This window comes from Kockovaella imperatae (assembly GCF_002102565.1).
Source record: "Kockovaella imperatae strain NRRL Y-17943 chromosome Unknown BD324scaffold_1, whole genome shotgun sequence".
In the NCBI taxonomy this organism is placed as follows: Eukaryota; Fungi; Basidiomycota; class Tremellomycetes; order Tremellales; family Cuniculitremaceae; genus Kockovaella; species Kockovaella imperatae.
The window spans coordinates 533824-558341 of record NW_019028941.1 but is presented as its reverse complement, the minus strand read 5'-3'; the positions used below and the strand labels follow the sequence as shown (position 1 = coordinate 558341).

General features: G+C 52.1%; 8 protein-coding genes across 8 annotated transcripts; 4 read left to right on the top strand and 4 right to left on the bottom strand.

The window, feature by feature from the left end:
* The first annotated feature begins 1 nt into the window (after position 1).
* Positions 2-1418, top strand: BD324DRAFT_15907 (ribonuclease H2, subunit B). Its single transcript, XM_022012054.1, has 6 exons — positions 2-133; positions 190-363; positions 429-701; positions 742-963; positions 1012-1093; positions 1149-1418. Exons 1-6 carry the CDS (start codon positions 103-105, stop codon positions 1351-1353), a joined length of 987 nt encoding a protein of 328 aa, XP_021874365.1. The 5' UTR covers positions 2-102; the 3' UTR covers positions 1354-1418.
* BD324DRAFT_654450 (hypothetical protein) lies at positions 1392-2236 on the bottom strand. The gene is made up of 2 exons (XM_022018793.1): positions 1635-2236; positions 1392-1581 (listed from the first exon to the last, which is right to left on the bottom strand). Exons 1-2 carry the CDS (start codon positions 2189-2191, stop codon positions 1416-1418), a joined length of 723 nt encoding a protein of 240 aa, XP_021874364.1. The 5' UTR covers positions 2192-2236; the 3' UTR covers positions 1392-1415.
* A 487-nt stretch (positions 2237-2723) lies between these two features.
* On the top strand, positions 2724-6027 carry BD324DRAFT_15644 (hypothetical protein). Its single transcript, XM_022012045.1, has 2 exons — positions 2724-3665; positions 3715-6027. The coding sequence occupies exons 1-2, from the start codon at positions 3072-3074 to the stop codon at positions 5854-5856; spliced, it is 2736 nt and encodes a 911-aa protein (XP_021874363.1). The 5' UTR covers positions 2724-3071; the 3' UTR covers positions 5857-6027.
* A 95-nt stretch (positions 6028-6122) lies between these two features.
* On the bottom strand, positions 6123-8999 carry BD324DRAFT_15568 (hypothetical protein). The gene is made up of 8 exons (XM_022012042.1): positions 8659-8999; positions 8292-8600; positions 8126-8227; positions 8022-8082; positions 7192-7981; positions 7072-7148; positions 6499-7020; positions 6123-6457 (listed from the first exon to the last, which is right to left on the bottom strand). Exons 1-8 carry the CDS (start codon positions 8722-8724, stop codon positions 6390-6392), a joined length of 1995 nt encoding a protein of 664 aa, XP_021874362.1. The 5' UTR covers positions 8725-8999; the 3' UTR covers positions 6123-6389.
* Positions 9000-9078: 79 nt separating this feature from the next.
* On the bottom strand, positions 9079-10786 carry BD324DRAFT_611768 (actin family). The gene is made up of 7 exons (XM_022014306.1): positions 10637-10786; positions 10543-10585; positions 10117-10470; positions 9776-10062; positions 9623-9725; positions 9397-9572; positions 9079-9340 (listed from the first exon to the last, which is right to left on the bottom strand). The coding sequence occupies exons 1-7, from the start codon at positions 10676-10678 to the stop codon at positions 9173-9175; spliced, it is 1173 nt and encodes a 390-aa protein (XP_021874361.1). The 5' UTR covers positions 10679-10786; the 3' UTR covers positions 9079-9172.
* Positions 10787-10942: 156 nt separating this feature from the next.
* Positions 10943-11630, top strand: BD324DRAFT_611766 (hypothetical protein). The gene is made up of 4 exons (XM_022014305.1): positions 10943-11007; positions 11064-11246; positions 11321-11417; positions 11466-11630. Exons 1-4 carry the CDS (start codon positions 10984-10986, stop codon positions 11486-11488), a joined length of 327 nt encoding a protein of 108 aa, XP_021874360.1. The 5' UTR covers positions 10943-10983; the 3' UTR covers positions 11489-11630.
* On the bottom strand, positions 11618-19485 carry BD324DRAFT_654448 (hypothetical protein). The gene is made up of 13 exons (XM_022018792.1): positions 19315-19485; positions 17942-19250; positions 16997-17892; positions 15176-16939; positions 14400-15129; positions 13635-14349; positions 13417-13586; positions 13282-13364; positions 12947-13230; positions 12750-12903; positions 12633-12708; positions 12430-12592; positions 11618-12381 (listed from the first exon to the last, which is right to left on the bottom strand). Exons 1-13 carry the CDS (start codon positions 19362-19364, stop codon positions 11735-11737), a joined length of 7041 nt encoding a protein of 2346 aa, XP_021874359.1. The 5' UTR covers positions 19365-19485; the 3' UTR covers positions 11618-11734.
* A 351-nt stretch (positions 19486-19836) lies between these two features.
* On the top strand, positions 19837-22042 carry BD324DRAFT_606519 (peptidase family C78-domain-containing protein; the record flags this gene model as incomplete). The annotated part of the gene is made up of 7 exons (XM_022014020.1): positions 19837-20351; positions 20411-20817; positions 20868-20901; positions 20950-20960; positions 21019-21101; positions 21151-21285; positions 21323-22042. The coding sequence occupies 7 exons, from the start codon at positions 19837-19839 to the stop codon at positions 22040-22042; spliced, it is 1905 nt and encodes a 634-aa protein (XP_021874358.1).
* Between the last annotated feature and the right edge of the window lie 2476 nt (positions 22043-24518).

Sequence of the window (24518 nt, the reverse complement as noted above, 5' to 3'; positions counted from 1 at the left end):
CGACGACGCGACTAGAACGCGCCGTGCGCTTTCTTTCTGAACATTGTGACACTCTGGACTACTTTATCTTGAACCGACCGTACAGTGCATGCCTTCTCAGACATGATAGACTACGTCTCTCTCATACCCAACGGTAGGTTGATCCGTGCATATCTTCCCAGCCGAGCTAGTCTCACTCCCCTCACCCAGACGTTGATCTGTCTCGATCTCATCCCTATCTGCGTTTACCACATCCGAGAACGGGAAGTCCCCAGCTATACCTCCCATATGTATCACCCGAAGGCAAAGAGACAGTGTTGGAGGCAGTCAAGCTCAATGGCTCGAAACGACGGACGTGGTTCATCGGTGACTCGCAGATTGACGGTGAGCCTGATTGATCCTTCTCAGACCTTATGAAGCGAAGCCTCTTTGCTGAATACCGCGCGCAGCGGGGACCGTATTGATGCATGTCCCTGTGGACCCTCTATTTCTTGTCATACCGCTCGTGTTCTCCCTCATTCCCACTCAGACCCCTTCAAATCGCCCATTCCAACCTTTATCAGACCTCATTTCCACGGTGTCCTCGTCCCCGATGTTCGCCCTCACTCCACCATTCACATCCAGCTCTTCCGCCGTTCGTGGAGGCTGGAACGAAGATGTTGAAAAGCTTTTGAACCTGAAGAGTGTCCGAAGGGCTTTCAAGCTCTGCTGCGAGAAGAAAGGTGGGATTGAAGTAGTGGAAATTGGCTCATGTCGCTCTAGTGGCGCCTATTGGACCCCCATCACCGAATTCCACAGGTGAATCATCTTCTAAGCCTGCCAGCATAGCCTATTATCGACCATCGATGGACGCTATCGTTCATCTCTTGCGTATCAAGGTCGATCACTTCGCTGCGCCACCTCAGTGGGGCAGCTTTGATCATTTGGTCCGAAGCCTCGCCAGGGACGGGCTGGCGGATGAATCCCATTCAGAACTTGCAAAGGGCAAGTTTACAGCTCCCATTCTGAAGACATGCTGACGGAAAACTCAAGAGGCACGACTCAAATCTTCAATCGAGCACATCGCCCAGTATCTTCCGGCAGGCGTTCTTTCTGCTCTCCAATCTTCCTTCAAGTAGGCTCAAAGCAGCATTTCTCCCTCGGGGAAACAGCTCGCTGACCCTCCGCAGCTTTTCTGCCCTGCAAGAGTACCTTGCCAATCGGACAGCGGCTACACTGGCTGCTCAGATGCCTCCTAGCAAGTCAAACAAGGAGAAAGCGGCAGCGGGCGTGAAGCGTAAAGGGTCTGCGACAAGTCGTGGAGTGGAAACCCTCAAAAAGGTCAATACGAGCTCCATGGCCAAGTTGACAAGCTTCTTCAAGCCCAAGAATTAGAGTGAATGAAGACATTGAAATGTTTAGATCACCTTGTTGTATGCCCATGAGCAGTGCATAATCTACCAAAACTCCTTCCTTCTAGCTCGTACTTCTCGCGCCAATCGCTTGCTGTACGACATTTTATCTGTCACTCGTTCGGCGAGAGCTTCTCTCTTTGCTGCTTGTTCCGCTGATTCAGGAGCAATGGCGCTGATGACAAGTCTGTAATCATCCGGCAAGCCAAGCCTAAAGAGCAAATCAGCATCGAAGCCGAACCCTCTTTGGGATGAAAGACATACCTCTTGACGATCTTTGATCGACTCAACCCTATACTTCTCAGCCTTTTGATCTCTGCGCATAACGGTTGGTCGGACTTGACAGCCAATGTCTGTTCTCTGAGATCCTGACCCAATTTCCTCGCTAGCGGAGCCCTTTCTTCTCCAGATAACCTGACACTTTCTCCTCCCAGCCAATTGACTAGATCAGGGACATTTCCAGTGGTGTAGCTAGGAGCCGAGGCAGGTGGGGAATGATGAAGCTGAAGTGAGGAATTCTCTAATGATGTAAATGCTGATGGTCGCCAACCGAAATCTGTGCGAGGACTAGGGATAAAGGGTGATGTTTCAGACCAGCCTGAAGCAGCTGCGTCAGATGATGAACTGGATCCAGGATCAGTCACTGGTGGTCGTTTCAAGGTCGATGGTTGTTGATAGGGAGATCGGATTTTTGGTAACTTTAGCTTGTTCGGTTTGCCCTTGACGTATCGATGGGCTCCACTGAGCTGACGTGTAGATCCGAGCCAAGGTAAGGACAGAGATGGCAAAGTGAGCCGGGAAGACGATGCGAAGATGGACATGGTGTGTTTGGTATGAGGGGGTGGTTGATACTGAGACGATGGCTCTTACATCCAATCCCAGCGAAACTTGCAACATTCTGTGCAAGTCCCATTCGCTCAAAATGACGTGGCGAAACTCAGCACAGACAGATGCCTTGTTGATAACCTCTGTTCGAATACAATTGGCCCTACCGGTAAGAAGGTCGTGGCTGATTTTCTTTTCATGCTTCATCCAGCCATCTCCCATCTACAAAAGTTGATATCTCCCATCCTGCCATTCCAACTTGCCGATCCCTGTATAGTTCATGAACTTCATATCAAGGGGCGATAGCGAAGTAAGGGCACGACTCTTCAGCCTCATAAGAGGAGGCGCTGTAATGACGAGGGTTTTCCGATTGAAATAGCAGGCAAGAAAGGTGGAGAACGAGCAGAGATGACATGCTCTAGCTGAGAATGCCGGGGTAATCTTTAATCTTTGGCGTTCGCCATGCTTTGCTATATGACAAGGGCGACAGGGGGAAGGACACCGCTTAGGTCTTCCTGGGCTCTTCCGGGCCTAAGAGAGGCTTTTCTCAATGAATGATCACTGAGCTCTGACTTTCTGACATTTAACTTCCTACAACACTTTCATCAGTGGTCTCGTGGAACACTGACAACGGCAAGTTGCAGTCGACTCTACGACCATCTTCCACTTCCACTCCACCTCGATTCGCTAGTCGATCGAGTGTTTCTTCGACCTGTCTGTCTCTCGCTTGAAGCGTAGACCACATAACCCTCACACGGACAGCTCGTTTCCCATCCCATTGCCTCGACGGCATCCACACATTCATTCATCCTTCACCCTTTACCCTTCACCCATTCATCCCCTCAAAGTCAATCTCGGTTGAGCACATCTTTTACCATGCAGCTTCCTACTTTGGCTCTCCTTCTTCTGTTCCCTTCCCTGATCGCTCCCACCCTGGCGTTGCCGTCTCACTTCTGGGTGAAAGACCTCAAAGGGAGAAGCAAGCAGCATCGTAAAGCCCTCGGACGTCGTGATCAAGCAGACTACACTGGCATCCCAGTAGCCACTACTTCTCAGCTATTGTCAAACTTGATCCCCTCATCCGTCGCTGTACAAGATGCGCAAGTATCGAGGTATAACAAGGATGCTTCTCGACCAGCCGCTACGAGCGATATTGATCCTTCAGTCATCAACTCGCTTCTGGCTCAGACCGCCTCCTTCAATACCTTCACTTATACCTCTTTCACCGCCGCGCCTTCGGCCTCACCATCTCCAGATGCTGGTGAATCAGCTTCACCCAATGCTTCATCACCTGACGCTTGGTCAGCCTCGCCCAGTCCTGCTCCTTCAGCTGCTACACCCGTCGGATCCAGCTCAAACGATGATGGAGTCTCGGCAGAAATTGAAGCTGCTGCGCAGAAATACGCCGCCCAACAGATGGGCAAGATGTTACCGACCATGACCCTAGAGGTCATTCTCGAGCCAACACAGGTACGTTCTACTTCATAATAGCATCTCCATCGCTAACGCTTAATTCCAGGAAGCAGACGGAACGTGGGACTATGTGGTCCACATGGGCCCAGATGGAACAGCTACCGCTTCTCCGACATTCGTCGCTGCGGTGTCGTCTTCACCCTCTCCTGCCGTCTCGTCTGCTTTGTCCACAGCGGCTTCAACCAGTGCCAATGGATCAGGATACGGCGGACCGATGACGACTGCAGCTGACGTCGCTGGCTCTCCCACCAGTACGGCAGCTAGCGATCCACCGACAAAGACTACCGGGTCCTCGTCTGGCACTCCGGAGGACCAATCATCCGGGTCATCTCCGGCTACTGGATCCTCCTCAAGCTCAGGATCTGGAGCTTCAGGCGACACCTCGAGTTCTGACTCCAGTCCTAATTCTGGATCTGGCACTACCTCAGGGGACTCCTCCGGCTCTAGCTCTGGATCAGCGTCTGGCTCGGATGGAACTTCGTCTCCCAGCGATTCGGCCAATACTGGCGGCGGGCAGATGTCCGGTGATGCATCGAGTGGTGGCTCCAGCAGCTCCTCATCCTCGAATGGGTCATCCGGATCTTCAACCTCGGGCAGCTCTTCAGGCTCGTCATCGTCTACCGATAGCCCCTCCTCAGGATCATCAATGTCGGGTGGGTCCACCTCAGACTCCTCGACCGGCTCCTCTTCATCTGATCCCAAGACTGGATCTACCGATTCTTCGGGCGCTCACAAGGGCTCAAAGGGCACAGGCACAGCAGATACCGATCCCAATTCCACCTATTCCAGTGGTAATGGGCACAATTACGGAGCTGAGAATGCTTCTCCCAACTCGACGGACTCCCACGGACACGGATACGGCAGTCCTCCTGTCGATGACGCGTCGCAAAGTTCTATGGATTCTTCTGATGGTCAGTGGCCCTCCGCTTCTGCGTCCGCGTCGGCCAGTGCGAGCGACTCGTGGGCCTCAGCATCGGCATCCGCTTCTGCCTCAGCCTCAGCCAACAATGACGCGTCTTGGGCTTCAACGTCCGCTTCGCCATCAGCCTCAGCAAGTGAGGATGGTTGGCCATCCGCATCTGCATCAGCCTCGGCTAGTGTCAGCGATGACTCCCAATCGGCATCACCTCCCGCCACCTCTACCAACCCTCTCTTACAGCCTGCTACTGGCGTACAGAGCCCGCCAACCGCAGCCGTGACAGCTTCTGCAGCTTCCAGTAGCGCTCAAGCTTCTATGTCTGCTTCTGCCACGAGCGACGAGGCCATCGCGTCAGCATCCGCTTCGCCATCTGCCTCAATGTCCTCTGACGATTGGTCGTCCGCCATGCCCTCAGCTTCCTCCGCTACCTCTGTATCTGCCTCTGCCGAAGAGTCAGCTTCGGTGTCTCCTTCGGCCTCGATGTCACCTTCAACTGACAACTGGCCAAGCATGACCACCTCGAGCTATGCTCCATCCAACACTGACATTACAAATGGTACAAGCCATGTTGGCGGTACGACACATGTTTACCCTAGTCACGGAGTCAACAATACCGGTATTGTCGGGGCTGGACCGATTGGGGTCAACAACACCATCGGGAACAACGGGACTTCACCTCTGTCTTCGTCCCAGAGTCACAGCGTCTCACTCATGCCGTCCACCAGTGTCGCCGTCTCCTCCACGGCTTCATCTAGCTCTTCACTCGTCTCAACTAGCTCCGCTCCTACAGCCTCTGGAACATCGCAAGCTCCTGCCAACTCTGCAGTTGTTCAGTCGAGCTCTGCTCCAGGCTCAAGTGTAGCTTCAATGTCGAGCTCTAGCTCTGGGTCGATTACAGCCTCAGCTGCCCCACAATCCACTTCCGCGGTGGCTGAGAACGAAGATGGGATTCAGACAGATTGGATCACTTCGACTACCATCGTGAACGTGACTATGACCATGACCATGTCTGGTAGCAGTTCCGCTCCATCGTCGACCTCCACTTCCCTCAGTGTTTCCCTGGGATCGGTCAATCTAGCCCCGGTCGAAAGTGTCTCCATGCCTGCAGCTGCAACTTCTGCATTGGCTATGGCGTCCAACGTCCCTAGTGTGACCGTCACAGCAGGAACTCCTATGGCTTCAATGGTGTGTCAAGAAGTTGATGGTGAATGGGAGGAAATCTGGGTCGAGGAGAGAGATATACAGGAAGGCGATATCGTTCTGGAGTAAAGGGGTGTGGCGGGTAGACAGGTGGAACGTTGTACCACCCTCTCGCATTTTTTGGTACATGCATGCCGCTGGGCGGCGAAACATCACTATCAACAGGATCAAGTGGATCGTGGCTCCCTATTGTTCGGATGTGATCCGTCTATGCGGATCTCCTCCCAGCGAATAGGTCTTTCTCTGGGAGGGAACGGGACCCAGACGGCATCCCGAAAAGTGCTGTAGACTACTGGAGTATACGTTGGCTGACTTTTGCCAGTGTTCGATTGATTTCAGTCAGCTACTGACACAGCTGTTCATAGCAGATGTCTGCGTCGCATTTTACTGTTAGCTTCTTGATCGTATGACATGCTTATAGCGGCATGTATGGACTGCGCAGATCTGTCAGGACAATATCCTGGGTCTGACAGGGAGAGCCAATATGTGCGTTACATGCAAGATCGAGATCGTGGCAATTCGTGGATGTTGTGCGGTATCGCTCCCGAGCAAAATCGTTTCATCTCAATATCTGTTCCGAATACTGTACGGTATGTCCGCCATTATGATGGCCGATGGGACGTAGAAGGATGGCGTACTCGACGAGTGAGCAAGTGCAGAGGGTTGATCCCTGATATCATCAGGCGCTGGACCTCCAGTCCCCGGACTCACGATTATATGGTCTGCCCAGACTGCTCGGCTCCGTGTTCCTTGCTGGTGGAGGTATTGCCATCGGTCTCCCTCTGAGTCTATCGTTGCCTACGGTCACACGGCTCGAAGTGACGCTCTCCGCTCGATCACCATAAATATCACTACCGTGCGTGTCCATCCTCGAAAACGCCACACTCTCACGCACTCCCTGCCGCCACTCCTCAACATCCAGACTGGTCCGCTCGGGAACCTCGCGATGATCTGGCTGCATACTTCGATGAGCGAGAATCATCGATCGATGAAGCCCTCGGACAGAGGCATGGGCATGGGGGGCGAACGGCCTTGTGGCTTGTTCGGGAGTAGGCAGCTCGGCGTCATCAAGAGTACGGGCATCTTCAGCGTAATCAAGAGTACGGGCATCTTGAGCGTAGTCAAGAGTACGGGCATCTTGAGCGTAATCAAGAGTACGGTAATCTTCAGCTCCGTTTGAATCTGCCACACGGCCGGTCGCGGGCGTGGCACTCGTGGGACGGTTCATGACCTCTGAGTGGCAGGATTAAGCCATGTGGTTGAAATGATGCAAGCTCTGCTCACGCATCCTCATGGTGTTGACGATTGCCCTCAGACTGCCGACCTCGTCCAGGATTCTCAAGTTCTCGGTCATAGTGCGTCTGGAGTAGCTCGTAAGACCTCGGTCAATCCACATCTACTCACAATTCCCGCCGTCTTTCCATCTGATCTATGCCTGCCGCCAGATGCACAGCTACTCTCCTGAGAGCCGCGATCATCTCCTCGGTGGAGCTGTCCGTACCTAGATGATGAAACGCAAAATCGGCGAAGGAGCTTGCATCCGTGTGTGGTTGGAACATCTGAGGGAGACTGGGTACCGCCGACATATCTGCAGCTGCTCGATTGGTGATGTTATTGATAAGCGGAGGTAGGGGCAAGGATTCAAGCGGGGAGCTCGAAGGGGAGGTTGCGTTCGTTGCATCCCCCATAGGATAGGATGCTGCCTCCAGAGGTTGAATTTGTGGCGATCTGTCCGATGAAGCCGTGATGTCAATTGGAGGGCCGAGTACAGGTGGCACTGCAGGGGCGACCATGGATTCCAGAACAGGCGATACCGCTCGGGTACGGGCTGGGCTGGTACTAGGCTGAGGAGGGCTTGTAGGTGCTCGCATATTCCGAACTCCACTGAGCCCACCCAGACCCGCTGCTGTCCAGCGATCTCCGATCGTCTGTCTTGGGATCATCAAACGGAGGTTGTCGAGCTCTGACTGCAGACCAGTCATTTGAAGGACTAGCTCTTCGTTTCGTTGCTCCAAACGGGACATACGAGCATCACACATGTCAAAGTAGGCTGCAAGAGGCTCAAAGGGACAGGCGATCAGATGAGTCGACAATTCAGCTCTAGCTGGCAGAGCAGCGCAACCACGCTTCTGATGCGGACAAGGCACTCGTGCCTGAGGACAATGCCATTGATGCAGGCTCTTATTGGTACCGACTACAATTGTCAGCTTATGGCTCGAGAGATTGACACTGACAGGTTTGATCACACGCTTCGCAAACATCCTTATCTTCTCCGGTGCCTGGGTGGGAATGGGACTGGAGGTCGAGAGATCAGCTGTTTGGTTATAGCTTTCCTCACAGTTCTGTCCTTGAAAGTGAGAATGACACCGCATTTGTCACATTCCATACGTCGCTGAAAGCAGTCGTAGGCCCTGTGATGGGGTAGACGAAAGCGCGCCATCTGAATGATCAGTCATCGACGGCCAGGATGACAGGGAATGGTATGCAGCGGTTGAGTCGCTCACTGAGAGTCCACATTCGCCTTCATGACACTTGATCATAGCCTTCTGACAAGTGGTGACATGACCCAACAGGTGACCTCTTTGCATAATCTGTCCACAACCCTCTGACCCGCATCTCACTTTCAACTCGTCCAACATGAGTTTTACCAATTGCTCGGTGTCGCGAAGGCTCTGCGTGGTCAATGCGCTCCGGTCGATTGGACATTGCGGGTTGACCGATATGGCTCTGTGAATGCAGTCTCGACAAAACGTATGCTTGCAGGATGCAGTAGTGACTGGATCCACCAGAGCTGACTGGCAGATCGCACATGTCTAATGAGGTCCATATGTCAGCAGGTACTCAAGCATACAGTACCTTGCTCAGTCTCACCAGATTGGGGTCGATGTCCTCGACATAGTCATAGCCAGCCTCTGCCGCTTGCAAGGCACTTGACATACTCGTTGACTTGTCTTCCGTCAATTGGTCAGAGTTGCGATTGCAACGACGAAGCCATGTAGAGTACACATAGGGGAAAGGGAGGCCGGCGAGAGGACAAAAAGGGACAGAAAACTTGTCAATATGAACCGTGCGGCGGATCCACAGGCAATCAAGTCAGACTGACAGTCGATTGCTGGCCTCGCATAGGCACCATGGATATATAGATAAGGAGCATCACAACATCCCGAGCCCATACTGACCCGCTGCAGGCTAGGATGCTCAGACTGTGCTGCCAAGAGATCGTTGTCCTGGAAATTATGGAAAACTCCGGTCGAGCGGAACTCAGATTGAGTCATTGGTCGCCGACATGCAGCGACGACATGCATCCCACCAATTCGGGTGTGTCTGTCATTCTCGCCAGCACAATCTACAATTCAGAGCAAGATGACCGACATAGACCACTATTTTATTCTCCTCGTCCAAGCTTGTCCAAAGCCCTGACACCCTGCTCATCCCATTCAGCCTTTGTAACCCAGAATTCCTCTCGATCTTTCATGATATCTGCCAGAACTGCGCCTCCGAGGAACACCATGTGCTTTCGTCTGGGAGGGTCTTCTATTCGGATCTTGAAATTCTAAAAGAATGTGAGTATGTTCGCTCGTTGAAGAGGCCGAGATCTTTGATGCTCACCTTTAAGCGTGATCCGTCTCCGCCAAGGACGCGTGTGAGGTATAGCTGCTTCATCTCTTTCTCCAAACGTGAGGGGAATCCAGGGTACATGGAGGATCCACCGGAGAGTACGATGTGCTTGTACAGCTCGGGACGAATATCGACTGCGGCCTGAGTGATAGTCTGGAAAAGGAGTTCTGATCGCAGCATTAGTCGAGCTGAAACCGGTGCAGCCTGCCAGACTTACCGGCAACACCAGGCTGTTCGAGGTCGACCAGGTGAGGCTGGAACATGCACTCGGGGGCCTCGTATCGCTCTGATCCGACCTTGATGACACGACCATCCGGAAGCTGATCCAGCTGTCAGTTGGGAACGTGTAGCAGATCTGAGCCGGACTCACGGTATAGTTCTCGACCAGTGTCGTCGTCTCCTCACTGAGCTTCTTGTCCTGCTCCAGATCGTAACTGACGAAGCACAGGGCTTCCTTGATACCTCGAACAGTCTCAAAGTCTGCCGTCCGCTCGAAAGCGTAACCGCGCATGAGTAGGAGCTTGATGAGATATCGAGTGACATCTCGACCGGCAACGTCGAGTCGTTTGGTGAGATGGGGTAGAGCGAATCCGTCGTAGACCGGTACAATGTGTGTCACACCATCACCAGAGTCGACGACTACTCCGGTTTGGAGACCTGGAAGCGAGGTGAGCGCCGGCCAAACACTGAATCTGGTAGAGCCACTCTCACCTTGAGCATACAAGGTCAAGACGGCTTGAATAGCCACGTAGACACCCCCAAATCCATACTCTTCGAACATGACCTGACACATCTTTTGTCTGTTGACTTTCGGGTTCATGGGCGGTTCAGTGAGGAGAATCTTTTGCCCGTGAGTGTCGACCTTGAGTTTTTCATCAAAGGTGTAATCCCAAAGATGCTTCATATCCTCCCAGTTCTTCACGACTCCATGCTCCATCGGCTGTGTCATCTGAAGGAATGAACGATTCTCTGCCGCTTCATCTCCGATCATCAAGTCTCGAATGGACGAAGATCCAGTGCGTTCTTCCGCTCGCAAAATGGGTCGTCCGACAACAGAGGGGAAGACTACGAGATGGAGGAAGGGACAAGGACATCGCATCAGTCGCCAAGTATATGACAGCACCCTGGAATACTCACCAAACTCGGGAAAGTTGGATCCCGCATATCCACACTTGACGAACTGAAGCAGCAACGTTAGATCTGCATGCTATCCGAGAGACCCATCACACACCCCTGTACCATTGTCCACTACAAGCGGTCTAGATTCGGCCATGATGTCGTCCGGCTCTCTGAGAGCAGCGTATCACGTTGAGTCCCTCCGGTTACAGCTCAGCGTTGAGCTTGTCGAGGTGGTGAGATGGGTAAAGAGAATGAAGACAGACTGCTTGGACAAATCGCAGCAAGGCGGGCGCCCTCTTGAGCAACGTCATTCCCGGGGGAAGAGATTGATAATCAACTGTTCCACTAAAACGCCACGTCACGTAGCAGGCCGTTCGGCGCCGCTTGAAATGCTTATGCAGATGCTGCAGCTGTTTATTATCCAACTCAGCAGCTCGTCAGTCACGCCGGGAGTACAAGATGGTGTGCAAGAAGTGTGAAAAGGTCAGCGGCTCCATCCCATTGAGGGTTCCACGATTGCTGAAAATCCACCCGCTCAGAAAACTTCTACCCTCGCAGCTCCAGATCCATTTCAACCTTCTTCATCGACACGTAAAATCGGCGAGAACAAGTTGCTCACGGCTAGAGCGAGGGCATCTCCGTATGCCAAACCCGGAGGAGCAGGTGCTGGCATATCGAAAGGCAAGATCAATACGTATGGGAACAAATGTATAGATTGTAAAGTGAGTTTGAGACGGGCTTTGGGCTTCTCTCCGCCGCTGGCGAAATCATCAACTGATGGGTGACCACACTATAGCAATCCGTTCAGCAAAACTACGCCACGAGGTGTCAGAAGTGTGCGTACAAGAAAGGACTGTGTGCAATATGTGGAAACATTGTGTTGGACACGTCTAGTGAGCTAGCGACCCAGATGTGCCATCGCCAAGCTGACACATATCCAGGGTATAAGCAGACTACCAAATAACTCGTTCGTCCCTGCTCCAGTCTCAGTCACTCTGTATGGCGTGTTGTATCTTCCGGAATCATCACAAGTTGTACACTATCATCATGGCCTGAGACATGGGCTCTCACACTTAGCATGGAAAGCATGAACCTCTGGAATCGAGATACATGTTGTCATGCCTGTCATTATAAATCATTGAGCTATTCAGCATCAAGCTGAGTCCGTCATCGCCAGTCAAAAAAAAATGTCCATCTATCGAACCAGTCGTCACTCTTTCCGCCGCATGAAGCTTCCGAAACGACCCATTTTCTCGGTCTGCGAATGATTCGGCTGTATATCAATCACCATCCCGTCGACTCCTTCATCCCTTTCGATGATATCCGCATCTCCCACTTCGCTCTGAACGCTCAAACTGACTCTCGATTTATTGTTGAGGCTCCCCACAAAGCTCTTGGCTCGATTCCCTAGATTCGGCGATAGACCCGATGACATGCTCGCTCGTTTACCAGCCGAGATGACGGATTGGCGCGGTGACGATGTCGATGTACCGGTACCGTGGATTGACGGAACTCCACGGGAGACATCACCGTTGATTGGAGAAATGGTGTGCTGGGACTCGGACCTCAGATGCGATGCATCTACAGCCACCGACGGCGCTGAACCCGAATGCTTGATGCTTGGTCCAACTCTAAGTTCAGGCAAGAGGTAGCCGGTCTCAGTCGCGAGAGACATGGTGGACATTCTGGCGGGGTTCACAGCGATATGATTGCCTTGCGATCGAATAGTGGAGACGGACGGCTTAGATCCATGGCCATGACCATTGGGTACCGCGCGACCCATGTTGCCAGCCGAATGCGTAGAATCTGACCAGGGTGGTAGCGCTGCAATCTCGTCTGGGAAAGCGGCATAGAAGTCTGGGGCGGGTCAGCCCTCGATGACCTACCGAGCTCGGATTGACTCACGACTCTTAAGCGCTTCGTGAAAGGTTACATCCTTACAATGTACTCGATGTACCGACAGCGCGTTTTGTATGGCTTGCACATAGTTTCGTAATGCCGCATCTAGCATACCGACCTGCGCAGTCTCCAAGGGATGTCGATTCAAATAATCGCCTTCGATAAATGTCTGGATGTCGTCAGCTCCTGGATTTCTTTGGGCGCGTTACCTTTCGATACAGCTTGACACCACCATTGACAGGTGAATCGACTGCTCCATTGATGACGGTCCCGAGAAGTTTGACACTGACACGAGATCAGCACAAAGCAGGATATCATCGACTCACTCGACTCGATATCCAGGTGCCTCTCGGCTCAAATCTCTGAGCGCCCCGGTGGCTTTCCCAACTTCAGCCAAAGCAGTGGACAACGGTGAAATCTGCTCGTATCGGATTTCGACGACTTCGGACCGATTCAATACGTCCGGGAGAATCTTCTCAGCTACAAGGAACTCGTCAGTGTGTGCACCACGGCTGAGCCTCACTCGTCAACCAGGTCTTCTCGATCCAAGTCATGACTCCCTCTCCCACGCTCTCTGCCCGGGAGTACGGACGAAGACATGAGAATGTCTTGATTTCGTTGTTCTTGTGATAGCTTTGTATGGATTCAGGCACTCCCTCGGCGAGTGCGGGGTGATCGGGATCGGGCTCGGGATGAACTGAGGTGATCCAAATGACTTGATCTTCACCATCTCTATCGGATTCCGGAGGCGGAACCTTTGACCGGTGAATGATGGCGGCAGGATGCTTGTGCTGAATCTCGTCGCAGCTGGACAGTGAGATCAGCCATGACCACGATTGATACACAGACAGTATTCACAAGTCTGAGAATCGTTGCCAAGGTCTGCCTCGGACAATGAAGTCCTTGTTCCTGTTGATCAGGGAGAAGTCGCCAAAATACGCCTGTGATATCAGCCTATCGTTCGCACTCAATGCACCCCTTCTCTCGTCTCACCACTCTGAAGTACTCTGGCTGTTTCCGACTGGCGGCATTGATTCTCTCCCAGAGCCTCGCTTGATGACTCAACAATTCAGACAACTTTGGTACATTAAAAGTCAGACGCTGATGCTGCGAAACGAGCTCTTGACAAAGATGCAGAGCAGCTTCGTACGCTTCTGCCTCCGCTGAATGCCGAATGTTAGCGGAATCAAGTGAGGATCAAGCCGACTTACCAAAGTAGTCAATGGCATGATAGTATAGCGATTCTTTCCTTGCGAAGGCATTCTGAGCAGGTAAGGACATGGATCCGCTCGTGAATGGTTCCAAGAGCACCTTGTCCAGTGTCCAGCCGTGTAGATCGGCATGCAGGCATAGAGCTTTACCTGCTCCCATCCAATCTTGCGCATCAACATTGAGTCGGACCAATTGATGAACAAAGCGAGTATACAGATCTTCTCTGTTGACCCGTTGAGTGAACAGGATCAAACGATAAATGGCGAGCGACCGTTCATCCTTCCATTCGGTCGTATCTGGAATATCCCTTAGATCCAGGAGCAGCTCGATAAACAGCTCGATCTCGTCCAAGAGATTACCGACTTTGACATGGAAGTCTGCATCAATCTCTGGCGAAGCCTCAAAGACTGATCGAAGGTGCGCCACGAAGTATGCTCGCATTGTTGGATCCGACGCAAGGGTCGAGTTGCCCTTGTCGAGGAACTGCGGTGATATGTCAAGATGGGCAAACCCCCTGCCGCAGGAGTAGCCACTTACCAGAACATCGAGCTTCACAAAGATGTCCGTGGCGATGGACTCAAATTTGCCATCCAATACGTATTCCGCGTAAATCATTGAAAAGAGGATCTCGACAGCCGTCTCACAGAGCTGATCATGACTTGACAGGCAAAGCCCCAGGACCCGCCCAGCGAGACTGGTGAAGCGGGTCTGATACTGCAAGAGACCGATTGAGCCAAGGTACAGCATCGCAAGACAAGACTCACCCCTCCGTACCTGGACTGGACCCTCTGTGCACTTGCACTGTCCGCAGGCCATCCAAGGGCGTTCCATAGTTTCATGAGGAGTCTTGCCCCATCATCACGTAGATCACCAGCAATGATCCATTCTGCCCTTCTTCTCTGAGGCGCATGATCTTCCAAAGCCAGTTCTTCCGACCCGCAGAAGTCGCAGAGGAGTTCGAGGCAGTCTGTCCAGAGCAATTGATCGAATGAGGCCATCTCAGAGATGGGAGGAACGAACCCATCTTCCAGTAGATCTGAGATGGCCTGAAGGAGACCGAGCATGGTAGAATAAAACATGAGGTTCATACTGAGCCATTGTCGGGGGAAGGCCCGTGAACGAAGGATGGATCGACAGAATGCAAAGACTGATCTGAGAATCTTGGCTGTACCCGCGGCGCCTTCAATGTCCAATAATTCGGCCAGGAACCGGGCCATATTGGTGGTCGGTGACGCGAGGATCAAAGTGAAAATAACGGCTGAGCATTCACCCAGACTAGGGATGAAAGGTCCACTGGAAGGCAGGACTTCATCCGCGACTGACGTGTGGATCTGGTCGACTAGAGGTGGTGGTGGAAGTTCGGACAGAAGTGGAAATGGATGCGATGAGGGGAACATGTCCGGTGTGCGCTCGTAGATCGAAGAGGACACTTGACTCTTCTGTAGCGTGACGAGGGTGCCTGGCGAATCGAGTTCGGCATACGATTCGAGCAGGCTGGACGATGTTGTCAGCTGAATTCGCGGACTTCAAGGACCCCCACCTCGGCAGTAAAGTCAAACAGTACTCGATATTGTCCTCCTCTTGGACTTTCAAGCCGTTGTCCTCCGCTATCAAGGGTGAGTCCAACCAGTCCTGCAATTTTGTCACCGTCCATGCTGCTACAGTGACAGCAAGACGATTACACTCCATCCACTTGATTTTCTTCGTATCGGTCGTAGAATCGACTTGCCCGTCAGGATGTTTGATAAAGGCAATCTCTTCAAATCGGCCGAGATGCGGTTTGACCCATCTGACAAGAGCCGGGACGAGAAGCGCTCTAGCATCGGAAGAGTCAAAGATGTTTTTGATGACTTGAAGGAGGAGTAACAGCTTGTAGATCGCGATGGATCCTTTGGAGTAGGTCAACGTGTCCGCGAACGTGATCACCATCTCTGCAGTCTCCAAGGGTTGAAACACTTGAGCAAGATATGGCAAGACATCCGCGTAATGCTGAACTGCCAGCGTCTGTGTTCCAATCAAGCCTTTATCAGTCATCTTCATCAGACTATTGATGTCTTCGAGGATAGCCTTCATTTGCCGCTGGAAATCCGCTTCAATATGTGCCGACGTGGCGTCTAGTCCTATACCTTTACCTCTGTCCAATTCCCGGGACCGGATGATGAATCGGAAGAAGAGATGCCAAACTTTGAGGAACGACCGATAGTCTTTGCTCTCCGGTCGAGACATGACTGACTTCATGGATCGCAAGAGGTTGAAAGATGAGGACGAAGAAGTAAAGTGATTGGAGATATAGTCGTCTAGGACGGCATCAAAGTCTCGAAAACGTCGATCTGAAGTCATGGAGAGGACTTTGACCAAAGCTCTAAAGATCAAAGTATCGAGCTGCTCTTGTTTCTCGCCGGCATTAAAGGATGTCATGCCAAAGAGCGAGTCCAAGATGGAAGGAACGAATTTTGAAATCTCCTCTTCATTGACAAAGCTGAACATGTCGAGAGTCTTGCAGAGCTCGTTGATGTTGTCTGCTAGCTTTTGCCAGTGAAATAAGGCCTGGAGAGTCGGATCTTGCGTCTGAGTACTCGAGCAGAGATACGTTCGTAGCATCATTCGATCTCGGAGTGGCGTCAGCGTCTTGGAAGTAACGACGCCGTGGGTCGAGGCATCCGAAAATGGCGAACCAAGGTAAACATTGGGAGCTGGCTGTAGATTCTTCTCCAAGCGATAGAGTATAAGATCGTGGGATCCGTCTTGGACGCAAGAGGTATTCGAGAGTAGAGGAAGGTACGCAAAAGCAAATGGTTTTTCAAGCTCTTGTGAATCGTCTCGTCCTTGTCTCTGGGTCGCTGTGCGGGAACGGAAGGTCAAAAAGAGATGACAATCTGGAGCACTCCGACCGGGCAATGCAATCTTGACCAGTTCACCAAAAGTTGGCGTATCATTCTGTTGAAAGACCAACGAGTGGTATTGCCTGACTGGACCTTCGCCAGAGCCTCCAGAGAACATGATATCGGGTAAAGCCGTGCCGTCAGACTTGCGAACTTCCAACGAGACTTGAACATTGCCATGATTGACAGCTGGACTCGGGCGACGAACTCGGATGGAGCCGCCCGACGATGTCGGAGAGGGGAAGAAGGAAGCTGACCAGAGCTTGACGTAGAGATCGTTCCGGTCCGTGTTGGGTAACACGACGTCGGGGAAGCTTAGACGGGAGGAGAATGGTACTTCTTGGAGAAGGGAAGGATGTTCACGAGCAAGTCTCGGAGCTGATCCTCGTAGCACTTTGAGTGATACTACGATCGCTTCGGCGCTGTCAAGGTGTATCAGGCAAGAGCGCATGTGAGTTTATAGGGATGATGTAACTTACCGTCCAGACTTTGAGAACTCTTTAGATCGTTGACGGATGAGGTCCTCGTGCAGGGTCGCGAACGTAGCTTCGTCTCGCGGCAGATGAATTGACATTGTGTACTCTGATCCCGTCCCAGGAACGATCCCAGCTTTCCCATCATCTTCGCTCAATAGCTTGCTGATGGGAGGCATCTCCAACACGGCACATCCGAGCGGTCGACGGAAACTCGGTCTACCATCAGACATAGAAGGCGAAGGGGTCGTGGTCGTGCCATTCGTATGCGTGGTCGTGGTTCGATGACCCGCAAAGCCCGACGTGATGGAAAACGAATCGTCTGTCACTGTCTCACTGATACTCGGTATTCCCCTCATCGTGTTTCGATCAGATAATAATGTTTGACTTTGTCTCGAAGCCGCCGCGTTGACATTTCGATATTGCGATTCAAGTGTTCCCGCTTGAGCGTCCGATCGCATTTTCAGGGCACCATTCCTGACAAGTCGGCAGATGAGATATACCGAAGGACCAATATCTTCAGGTTTCAGATCGGTGAACAGCGTCCGAAGTCGACCCAGCCGCTGTGTTGAATCCCTCGCGGGACTACCAAGGTGGTTGAGGATAAGGCAGAATTCCTCTGTGATGAACCGATTCTCTTTCGCATTGAAGAGAGAAAAAAACAACTCTGCAGTCTCACCAGGGGCGCATGGGTTGGCGATGAACGCCCGAACATCGAGGAGAACGTGATGATAGACTCCGAGGGGTGCATCCAGGGCTTGCCCCAGTGCGAGTGGTCTCGCTTTGGCAGCTGCGAGGGAAAAGCGCTGGCTCCTCGCGTCAGAGGCGAGCGGGAGACCCTCGAAGAGTCTTGAGGATCTGCCGAAAAGTGTATCCAGGGGTATGAGATCGATATAAGCGAGCTGCAACCGTCTGTCAACATATTATTGATGACTCGACATCAATACCTACTTGGAGCTGTTGGATGTAGAGATTTATCCCGCCTGCCCAGGTCGCGCCCGAGAAGGCTCTATCCTTCTCTGTGACCGTTACGCTCCCGTCTTCCAGACTTCTGACTATCACTTCGAGTCCCTGAGCGACATTACACTTGACCAATCTTGACACGCATTCCCTCCTGACTCTAGCGAGCTCGTCTCCGCTCAATGTCTGTGACAGTAGCTGTCGCCTGCCAAGCCATAAAGCATCAATGTGCTGAACGACCGTGGTGAAGAGTCGATAATCTCTGTTCACGAGATAGGTCGGTAAGCGTTGATACCAGTCTCTGATGGCACACGCAATCTCGTCGACGAGTGGGTACAGCTGACCGGCTAAGGTTGAATCTCCAGCAGTCAAACGGGGTAGAGGTGGTTGATCCTTCTCTTGGAGGCCATCTATCGTTTTCCTCTTCTCTAGAATGAGCGATTTTGGCCTCGGTGCTCGAGTCGGGGTGGTACCAGGGGTGCCACCGATAAGCGTCAAGCTCTTCCTTCTCCCGTCATTCGTGGTCGCTGAGATATCTTGCTGAATAGCGGCATCGGGTCCTTCAGCCGGTTTCTCCGCTATCTCAAGCGGGACGATCCCAATCTCTGGCGTTCGCTGTACTTCACCATCTCCAGGTGAGCCTTCTTCATCTTCCTCTTTGACTGTATCCATATCTCCGCTGAATCCTGTTCCCAACGCGAACCCCGTCGGGCGACCATTTCCACGATCCCTATCCAACTCCTGAGCTTTCTTCACCGCCGCTTCGTACGCTGCGGTGAGCGACCCATCATCCATTGACGCATCGTGTCTGACGTAGACGCAGCTCGCGGGAAAGATGCCAATAAGGACAGAAGGTTCAGGTCGAGGTGGGATCGCAGTACCGGCCGGGTTGGTGGTGGTGATAAGGGGCATCAAATTGGCCAACGAGACGGATTGAACGATGTATCCCCTGTACCATAATTCACCTCTTCCATCTTCTTCCACAAGACATCTATACTCCTCAAAGGCGAAGAATTCATCGCCTATATCCAAACTGACCTCGTAAGGATTCCCATGCTGATTCGTCGTCGTCGTCGTCGTCGTCCCTGCGAACCTGTATCGACCTGATTGATTCCCATTTGGTGGTTCTTCACCTATAGACTCGAGGTTCAAGGCGTGAGAATACTTGTTCCTATATGCTGCAGCTTGACTCGTCTCGCCCAGCTTTGTAGGTGTAGGAGGAGCAAAAGAGGGTTGATAGGGGTGAACGACGAATCCCGAATGAATGTATGGCAGAGGTTGCCATGTCCCACGACTGTAGCTAAAGAAGAAATGAGTAAGACGGGCGGCGCTTTTGGGGAATGTAGAGAGGGGTTACAACCCACCGTGCGCTTGGATTTGTACCATTTTGGTAAGCCTGGGAGGCGAACGACATGATCAAAGAGCCTCTATCGTCATTAGCCTTCTCCTTAGGGACCTCTGTAGCCTTTCTTCGATTCCATCAAAAGCTTCATGAATACCTCAGTATGATTGAACAAGAGATAGATTCTTTCAAGATCTGGTCAGCGCGACTTCTGGCGAAAAAAAAGGAGAACAACCCGAATATCCGAGGCTCCGGACAAGGCATGGAGAGAGGAGAGTGAGTGTCGAGGAATGTGAATGGTTCATTCAAGCGACATGCATGTTTGGCTGATGCCTCGTATGCATGTCTGGAGACTCGATATAACCCCTGACTCCATGCATCAGTCAGAACCGTGTCCCTCTGAACCCCTTCGCAGGCTATTGCTTCCGGGTCTTGAAACCAGTCCCATAACGTAATCAGTACCATCTTTCTGAAGATCATCGCATTCATCGCTTTCCCATTTAACGCTGATCAACCCTACCTGAACGCTTTTCACGCTCTGAGCATGCCAGACTGCCCGGTATGCTCAGAATCTATCGACGCAGATGAAGCTGCCTTTTCGCACCATGTGAATGGTCATTTCGAGGATCGCTCAAAGTGCATTGCACCGAGCAAGCTGGACGACCACTTTACAAGTGATGCACAAGACGAAGAACTTGCGACCTGTCCTATCTGTGATTTTCCATTCTCAGGCATCCCCATAACAGACAGACAAGCCCATGTCAATCATTGTGCGGATGGCGACCATGCATCTAAGATCCAAGTCACTGGCCAGCCGCCTGCGCGAATACGAGGTTTTGATCCTATCGCCACTACAGTGTCTGAAGGGGGCAGCAGTGAGGATCTCGAAGCGGATTTCGATTATACACCTGAGAACATCAAGCGGAATGGTCAAGCGGCGGATGATGAGAATATAGGGGAGGAAGATTCGGATTGGATAAGAATAGGTTGGAATGGTCCTGCTAAACCTGGAGGATGGCATGATTGGGTACATCGGAAGCGGGAACGAGGAGACAAGTGGTGAGTTGGCTTTGTATCCCTTCTTCCATGCAGATCGGAACCTTTTTGACGAATACAAGGTGGGATCCAACCCCTCCCAACCTCGATCTCGACGCTATACCACCCAACTTTTGCCCATCTCTGATTCCCGTCCTGCATCACCTGTTGACACTCTCCTCGGCGAAAAACATGACTCGTCATGCTGTTCTTGCGAGCCCTACGACATTGATCAAAGGCGTGCTAGGTTATGACATGGGATGGGGATGTGGATATAGGAACACCGAGATGGTCATCACAGCGTTGTTGGATTTCCCGTTCAGACCGGAATATAGGACTGTCTTTGACGCTGAAAAGAACGGCTCCGAACCCTGCGTGAGAAGGACACAGGGCTGGATAGAGGAAGCGTGGAGTGAAGGATTCGATCCAGAGGGGAGAGCTCATTTCAAAGGCAAACTATTGGGAAGCAGCAAATGGATCGGACCGACAGGTAAGAATGTCCAGTCGAGTCATGTCCCTGTAATTTGACCCTCACTGCAGATATCTATGCCATGTTTTCCTACAAGGGCATTCCGTAAGTGTCCCTGACACGGTTCGCAGGATATACTGACTCTCGAACTAGCTGCCAGCTCTGTGAGCTACCGAGTGCCTGCTCCTCGGTCTCTGTGCTGTGATCTGATATGCCTGTCAGACGATTTTCCAAAACCTCAAGGGGGTCGAGGCACCCCACGGACAGCTCATATAGCCCTACAGCAGTGGGTGAGGAAATACTTTGTGAGCTTGAGAATTGTCCATTTGTCTCAAGCTAACACGATCTCATCAGACTGAAGAAGATCAAGCGAGTGGAGGAGGACACAGCGACCAATCCGCATACGACCAAATCATGAGAACGAGTCAGAATGGCTTGGGTAGAGGCAGTCCAGTGAGGTTGACCTCGAAACTGCCTTTGATCCTGCAAGTGAGGGTCCACACTCCGGGCAATGCTGATTTGACAGCACTCTGGACACTCGCGGACTATCGTAGGGTACGAAGAGATCTCTCAAGGCAATATCAACCTTCTTCTCTTCGATCCTGGTCGATCCATGTCGAAAGAGCTCCGGAAAGCGGGGTTGGAACAATTGCAAGTAGATCATCATCGACATTCATCGAGCGGGTTGGGTCTATCTCGTACCGAGTCTCCATCGATTCGTCGGCAAGTCCATGCGTCTGGATCTCGAAATACTCTACGCAGATCGAGCGACACTCGTCATTCGCACGAAGCAATGGTGTTTTCGCCTCCGTACACCAACGGCGCGTCGGAGTTTGTAAAGGTTGATGCGCCCTCACCAGAAGACAGTGATGAGGACATCGAAGCGAGCGTATCGGCGAATGATCCAACACCAGCAGATGGGAGGCATGGCGATTCTAACGATAGTTTTGAGCATGAGCTCGAACCTGCCGATAGGATCCGAGACGATGAGCAAGTCAGCAAAGGTGGATGGGTCAGAAAGAAAGCCAAGGCGATGGCTCCGTTTGCGCTCGTCAGAGATTCTTCCAAGCCATTATGGGAGGATGGACCGGGTGGATTGAGCAAGGCCCTAGGGTATTTTCGGGTAAATTTGAGCAAGTTGAGCTCGCATACAGAGTATCAAGTGTTGGCGTTCACAGGTGGACCCCTGCTGTCCAGCAGAGAAAGGAATGAGAGGAAGCGAGTGGTCAGTCAAGTCATACGGTGAAGGGTTGAGCGCGCATCGTCGCTCAGAGTGTTGTACTGTTTCATTGTAGCATTTAGAGCATGGCATGACGAGATTATCGAGCGGATCAAGAGGCGCAGAACGTCCCCCCTTTTCCTCAAACATGACGGGCCAAGAGACCACGCGAGATATCAGGCGTAGAAATGTGCCTCACGTTCAGAGCTTTTCTTGTTCTTTAGGCAGACTGAACACGTTTTTCCTTCTCGTCATACAGACACCGGATCATTTCACTATTTAAGCGAGATCCCGACACCTTGTGAACTCCCCCCGGGCTTGACGCGCCTTTGGGCGGTCTGCAACGTGAGAACACCAGGCCAGGAACGTACGAAGAACTCGTAGCAAGGTACTGACCGACAACGTATCTTCTCTCCAATCAAGCAGGCAGGCGAACAAAACGGGGCTTATGAACAAGGTTTGCGACCTATCTCCGTGGTGAGGTAAAACAAAGAATTGGTCAATGGTCGGTTGCTGATCGATTTGAACGTTTCACAGATGCACTAAACAGTGTCTGACATGGTCTAGACTGGGCGGCAGTACGTTTCATCCCCCTCGTTCTTCTCAGTATCGCCTCAGCCAATCTGTTCCTGGAATCCAACATAACCACAACCACAACCACATCCGCCGCTCGCCCGCCCGCCACGACTGACATGTGTCCGTCCCACCAATGGATGATAAGAATAGAAGAAGAGGCGCTGATGCTGGGCAAAATCCGGCACATTTTTTTTCGCCTCGTGCTTGGTTCTGTTGTCCGATCACGGACACGAAACCGGAGAGTCGCAGCTCGTCGCAGCTCAGCTTTTGTTTGCAGTGGCGTTGTGCCGTCTGTCCCAATTGCGTTCCTTGGACCTTTTGGACCTTAGACCAGGGGGGGGTAGATAGGATAGATTGGTAAAGAATAGCAGTGGCTATACCATCTCGTTGTGCTAGAATCATCTAAAGATCCCGATGAATGGTTCTCTATACTGGAAAACGCCACGCCACGAGCGGGCGCCCCCTGTTAACGGCAAGCAGCAAGCAGCATCAGGTATCCATCGGAACGACCAAAACGAGGGGCGGCAGAGGCGCCGCCCAAATTAAGGGGATGAGGAAGGGGCGGAGGGGGAGAAAAAAGGGACGGGCGGGCGGGCGTCTTCTTATTCCTGATACTACTCCCTACTCCTGCTACCACTACTTCTTACTCTCTGGGTGCATGACAAGTCCGAAAGGCTGATACCTTTTTTTGGATGCACGGCGAATGGGACCGGATATCTGGTCCGTCTTTTCCCTGACCTGTTGCCCAAACCACATGACCTCTGCCCCTTCCGGAAAGGCTGTTCAGCCCGACCCTGTATAACGCCATACGCGCGATTACTGAAGTTATGGGGACGGGCATATCATTCATTGTCTGGATCAACTTCGGGACAATGAAAGGGTCTCATCCTCGACGTCGTCGTCGTCGTCGGCGTCGTTTCGTCGTCCTTTCGTCGTCCTTTCGTCTTCGTCTTCTTGTTGATGATGAATTGTCCCGCGTGGATCTGTTCCCTGCAGTCACAGCATTGCAGTCAGTATGATTGGCCAGGCACCATCTCCCCAAATATAGAGAGAGAAAGAAGGATAACGACGTGTCGCCGACGAACAGCATGTATGACGACGAGTCTGTTCATGCTGATATATCAACAACCACGGCTATGTGATAACAGGGTCAACAGGAAAGAGGGGGGGAGGGGGGATGGATGGATGGATTACCAAACTTTTCTTTTTTGGCGAGGTGTAAGAGAGACAGAGAGAAAGCGGTAAAGCGTGGCGTTTTCTCCAGATGCTCGTCGTTGCTTTCTGCCATCACGTAGCGATAAAGTGGGGAAGAGAAGAGGGGGATGCCAACGGAGAGAGGTGGCCGATAGAGAGTGGTGATATGTCGCCCGTCTTGACCTGAGACCTACTCTTCCCGTCGATGACCAGCAAGCCCGACAAACTATTTCCGCGATCTGAGGGATTATATATATCTATATCCCGAACAACCATCCCCCTCCCAAAAGAGAGAGTGAGAGCAGGACCACGTTTGGCTGCACACACCCCCCTTTTCATAGTCCCAAAGATCTATTCCAGAAATCCAGGAACCGAACCTATTTCGACTTTGTGCCTCGCCCGACGTCGGTCTATTGTTGGGTACTGCTGCTGCTGCAGCTGCTGCTGCTGGTACTATCTTGACAAGGTACCCCACCCCGTTCGGAAGTAGCACAAGGTACCTGAAAAAAGTCAAACAAAACTAGTCGGTTTTGTACGTACAGCCCAGCCCAGGCATAAGAGGCGGGGAGAGACGGGGGAAGGGGGGCACAAAAGGGGATAATAACATAAACCCATAAAAGAAGGTTGGGTTCGATTGGGTGATGTGCCACCTTTGAGGAATTTTTGGGTGCTATCTGTTCAAGTGTATAGTCCGGGAGAGGGAGAGAGAGAAGGGGCGGCCAAAAGCTTTAGC

Excerpts from the sequence above, each read along its gene's own strand:
- BD324DRAFT_654450 (XM_022018793.1), bottom strand. The coding sequence starts at position 2,191 with ATGTCCATCTTCGCATCGTCTTCCCGGCTCACTTTGCCATCTCTGTCC. Across the intron at positions 1,582-1,634 it reads CGATCAAAGATCGTCAAGAG|GCTTGGCTTGCCGGATGATT; the intron begins GTATGTCTTTCA and ends TTTGCTCTTTAG.
- BD324DRAFT_611768 (XM_022014306.1), bottom strand. The coding sequence starts at position 10,678 with ATGGCCGAATCTAGACCGCTTGTAGTGGACAATGGTACAGGG. Across the intron at positions 10,063-10,116 it reads CTTGACCTTGTATGCTCAAG|GTCTCCAAACCGGAGTAGTC; the intron begins GTGAGAGTGGCT and ends CCTCGCTTCCAG. Across the intron at positions 9,341-9,396 it reads GAGACGGATCACGCTTAAAG|AATTTCAAGATCCGAATAGA; the intron begins GTGAGCATCAAA and ends ACATTCTTTTAG.
- BD324DRAFT_15644 (XM_022012045.1), top strand. The coding sequence starts at position 3,072 with ATGCAGCTTCCTACTTTGGCTCTCCTTCTTCTGTTCCCTTCCCTGATC. Across the intron at positions 3,666-3,714 it reads TCATTCTCGAGCCAACACAG|GAAGCAGACGGAACGTGGGA; the intron begins GTACGTTCTACT and ends GCTTAATTCCAG.
- BD324DRAFT_654448 (XM_022018792.1), bottom strand. The coding sequence starts at position 19,364 with ATGTCGTTCGCCTCCCAGGCTTACCAAAATGGTACAAATCCAAGCGCA. Across the intron at positions 19,251-19,314 it reads GGTACAAATCCAAGCGCACG|CTACAGTCGTGGGACATGGC; the intron begins GTGGGTTGTAAC and ends TTTCTTCTTTAG. Across the intron at positions 16,940-16,996 it reads GAGTTCTCAAAGTCTGGACG|CGCCGAAGCGATCGTAGTAT; the intron begins GTAAGTTACATC and ends ACACCTTGACAG.
- BD324DRAFT_15907 (XM_022012054.1), top strand. The coding sequence starts at position 103 with ATGATAGACTACGTCTCTCTCATACCCAACG. Across the intron at positions 134-189 it reads CGTCTCTCTCATACCCAACG|ACGTTGATCTGTCTCGATCT; the intron begins GTAGGTTGATCC and ends CCCCTCACCCAG. Across the intron at positions 964-1,011 it reads CCATTCAGAACTTGCAAAGG|AGGCACGACTCAAATCTTCA; the intron begins GCAAGTTTACAG and ends GGAAAACTCAAG.
- BD324DRAFT_15568 (XM_022012042.1), bottom strand. The coding sequence starts at position 8,724 with ATGTCAAGTGCCTTGCAAGCGGCAGAGGCTGGCTATGACTATGTCGAG. Across the intron at positions 7,982-8,021 it reads CGAAGCGTGTGATCAAACCT|TCGGTACCAATAAGAGCCTG; the intron begins GTCAGTGTCAAT and ends TGACAATTGTAG. Across the intron at positions 6,458-6,498 it reads TCTGGGCAGACCATATAATC|GGATCAACCCTCTGCACTTG; the intron begins GTGAGTCCGGGG and ends TGATGATATCAG.
- BD324DRAFT_611766 (XM_022014305.1), top strand. The coding sequence starts at position 10,984 with ATGGTGTGCAAGAAGTGTGAAAAG. Across the intron at positions 11,247-11,320 it reads ACAAATGTATAGATTGTAAA|CAATCCGTTCAGCAAAACTA; the intron begins GTGAGTTTGAGA and ends ACCACACTATAG. Across the intron at positions 11,418-11,465 it reads CATTGTGTTGGACACGTCTA|GGTATAAGCAGACTACCAAA; the intron begins GTGAGCTAGCGA and ends ACACATATCCAG.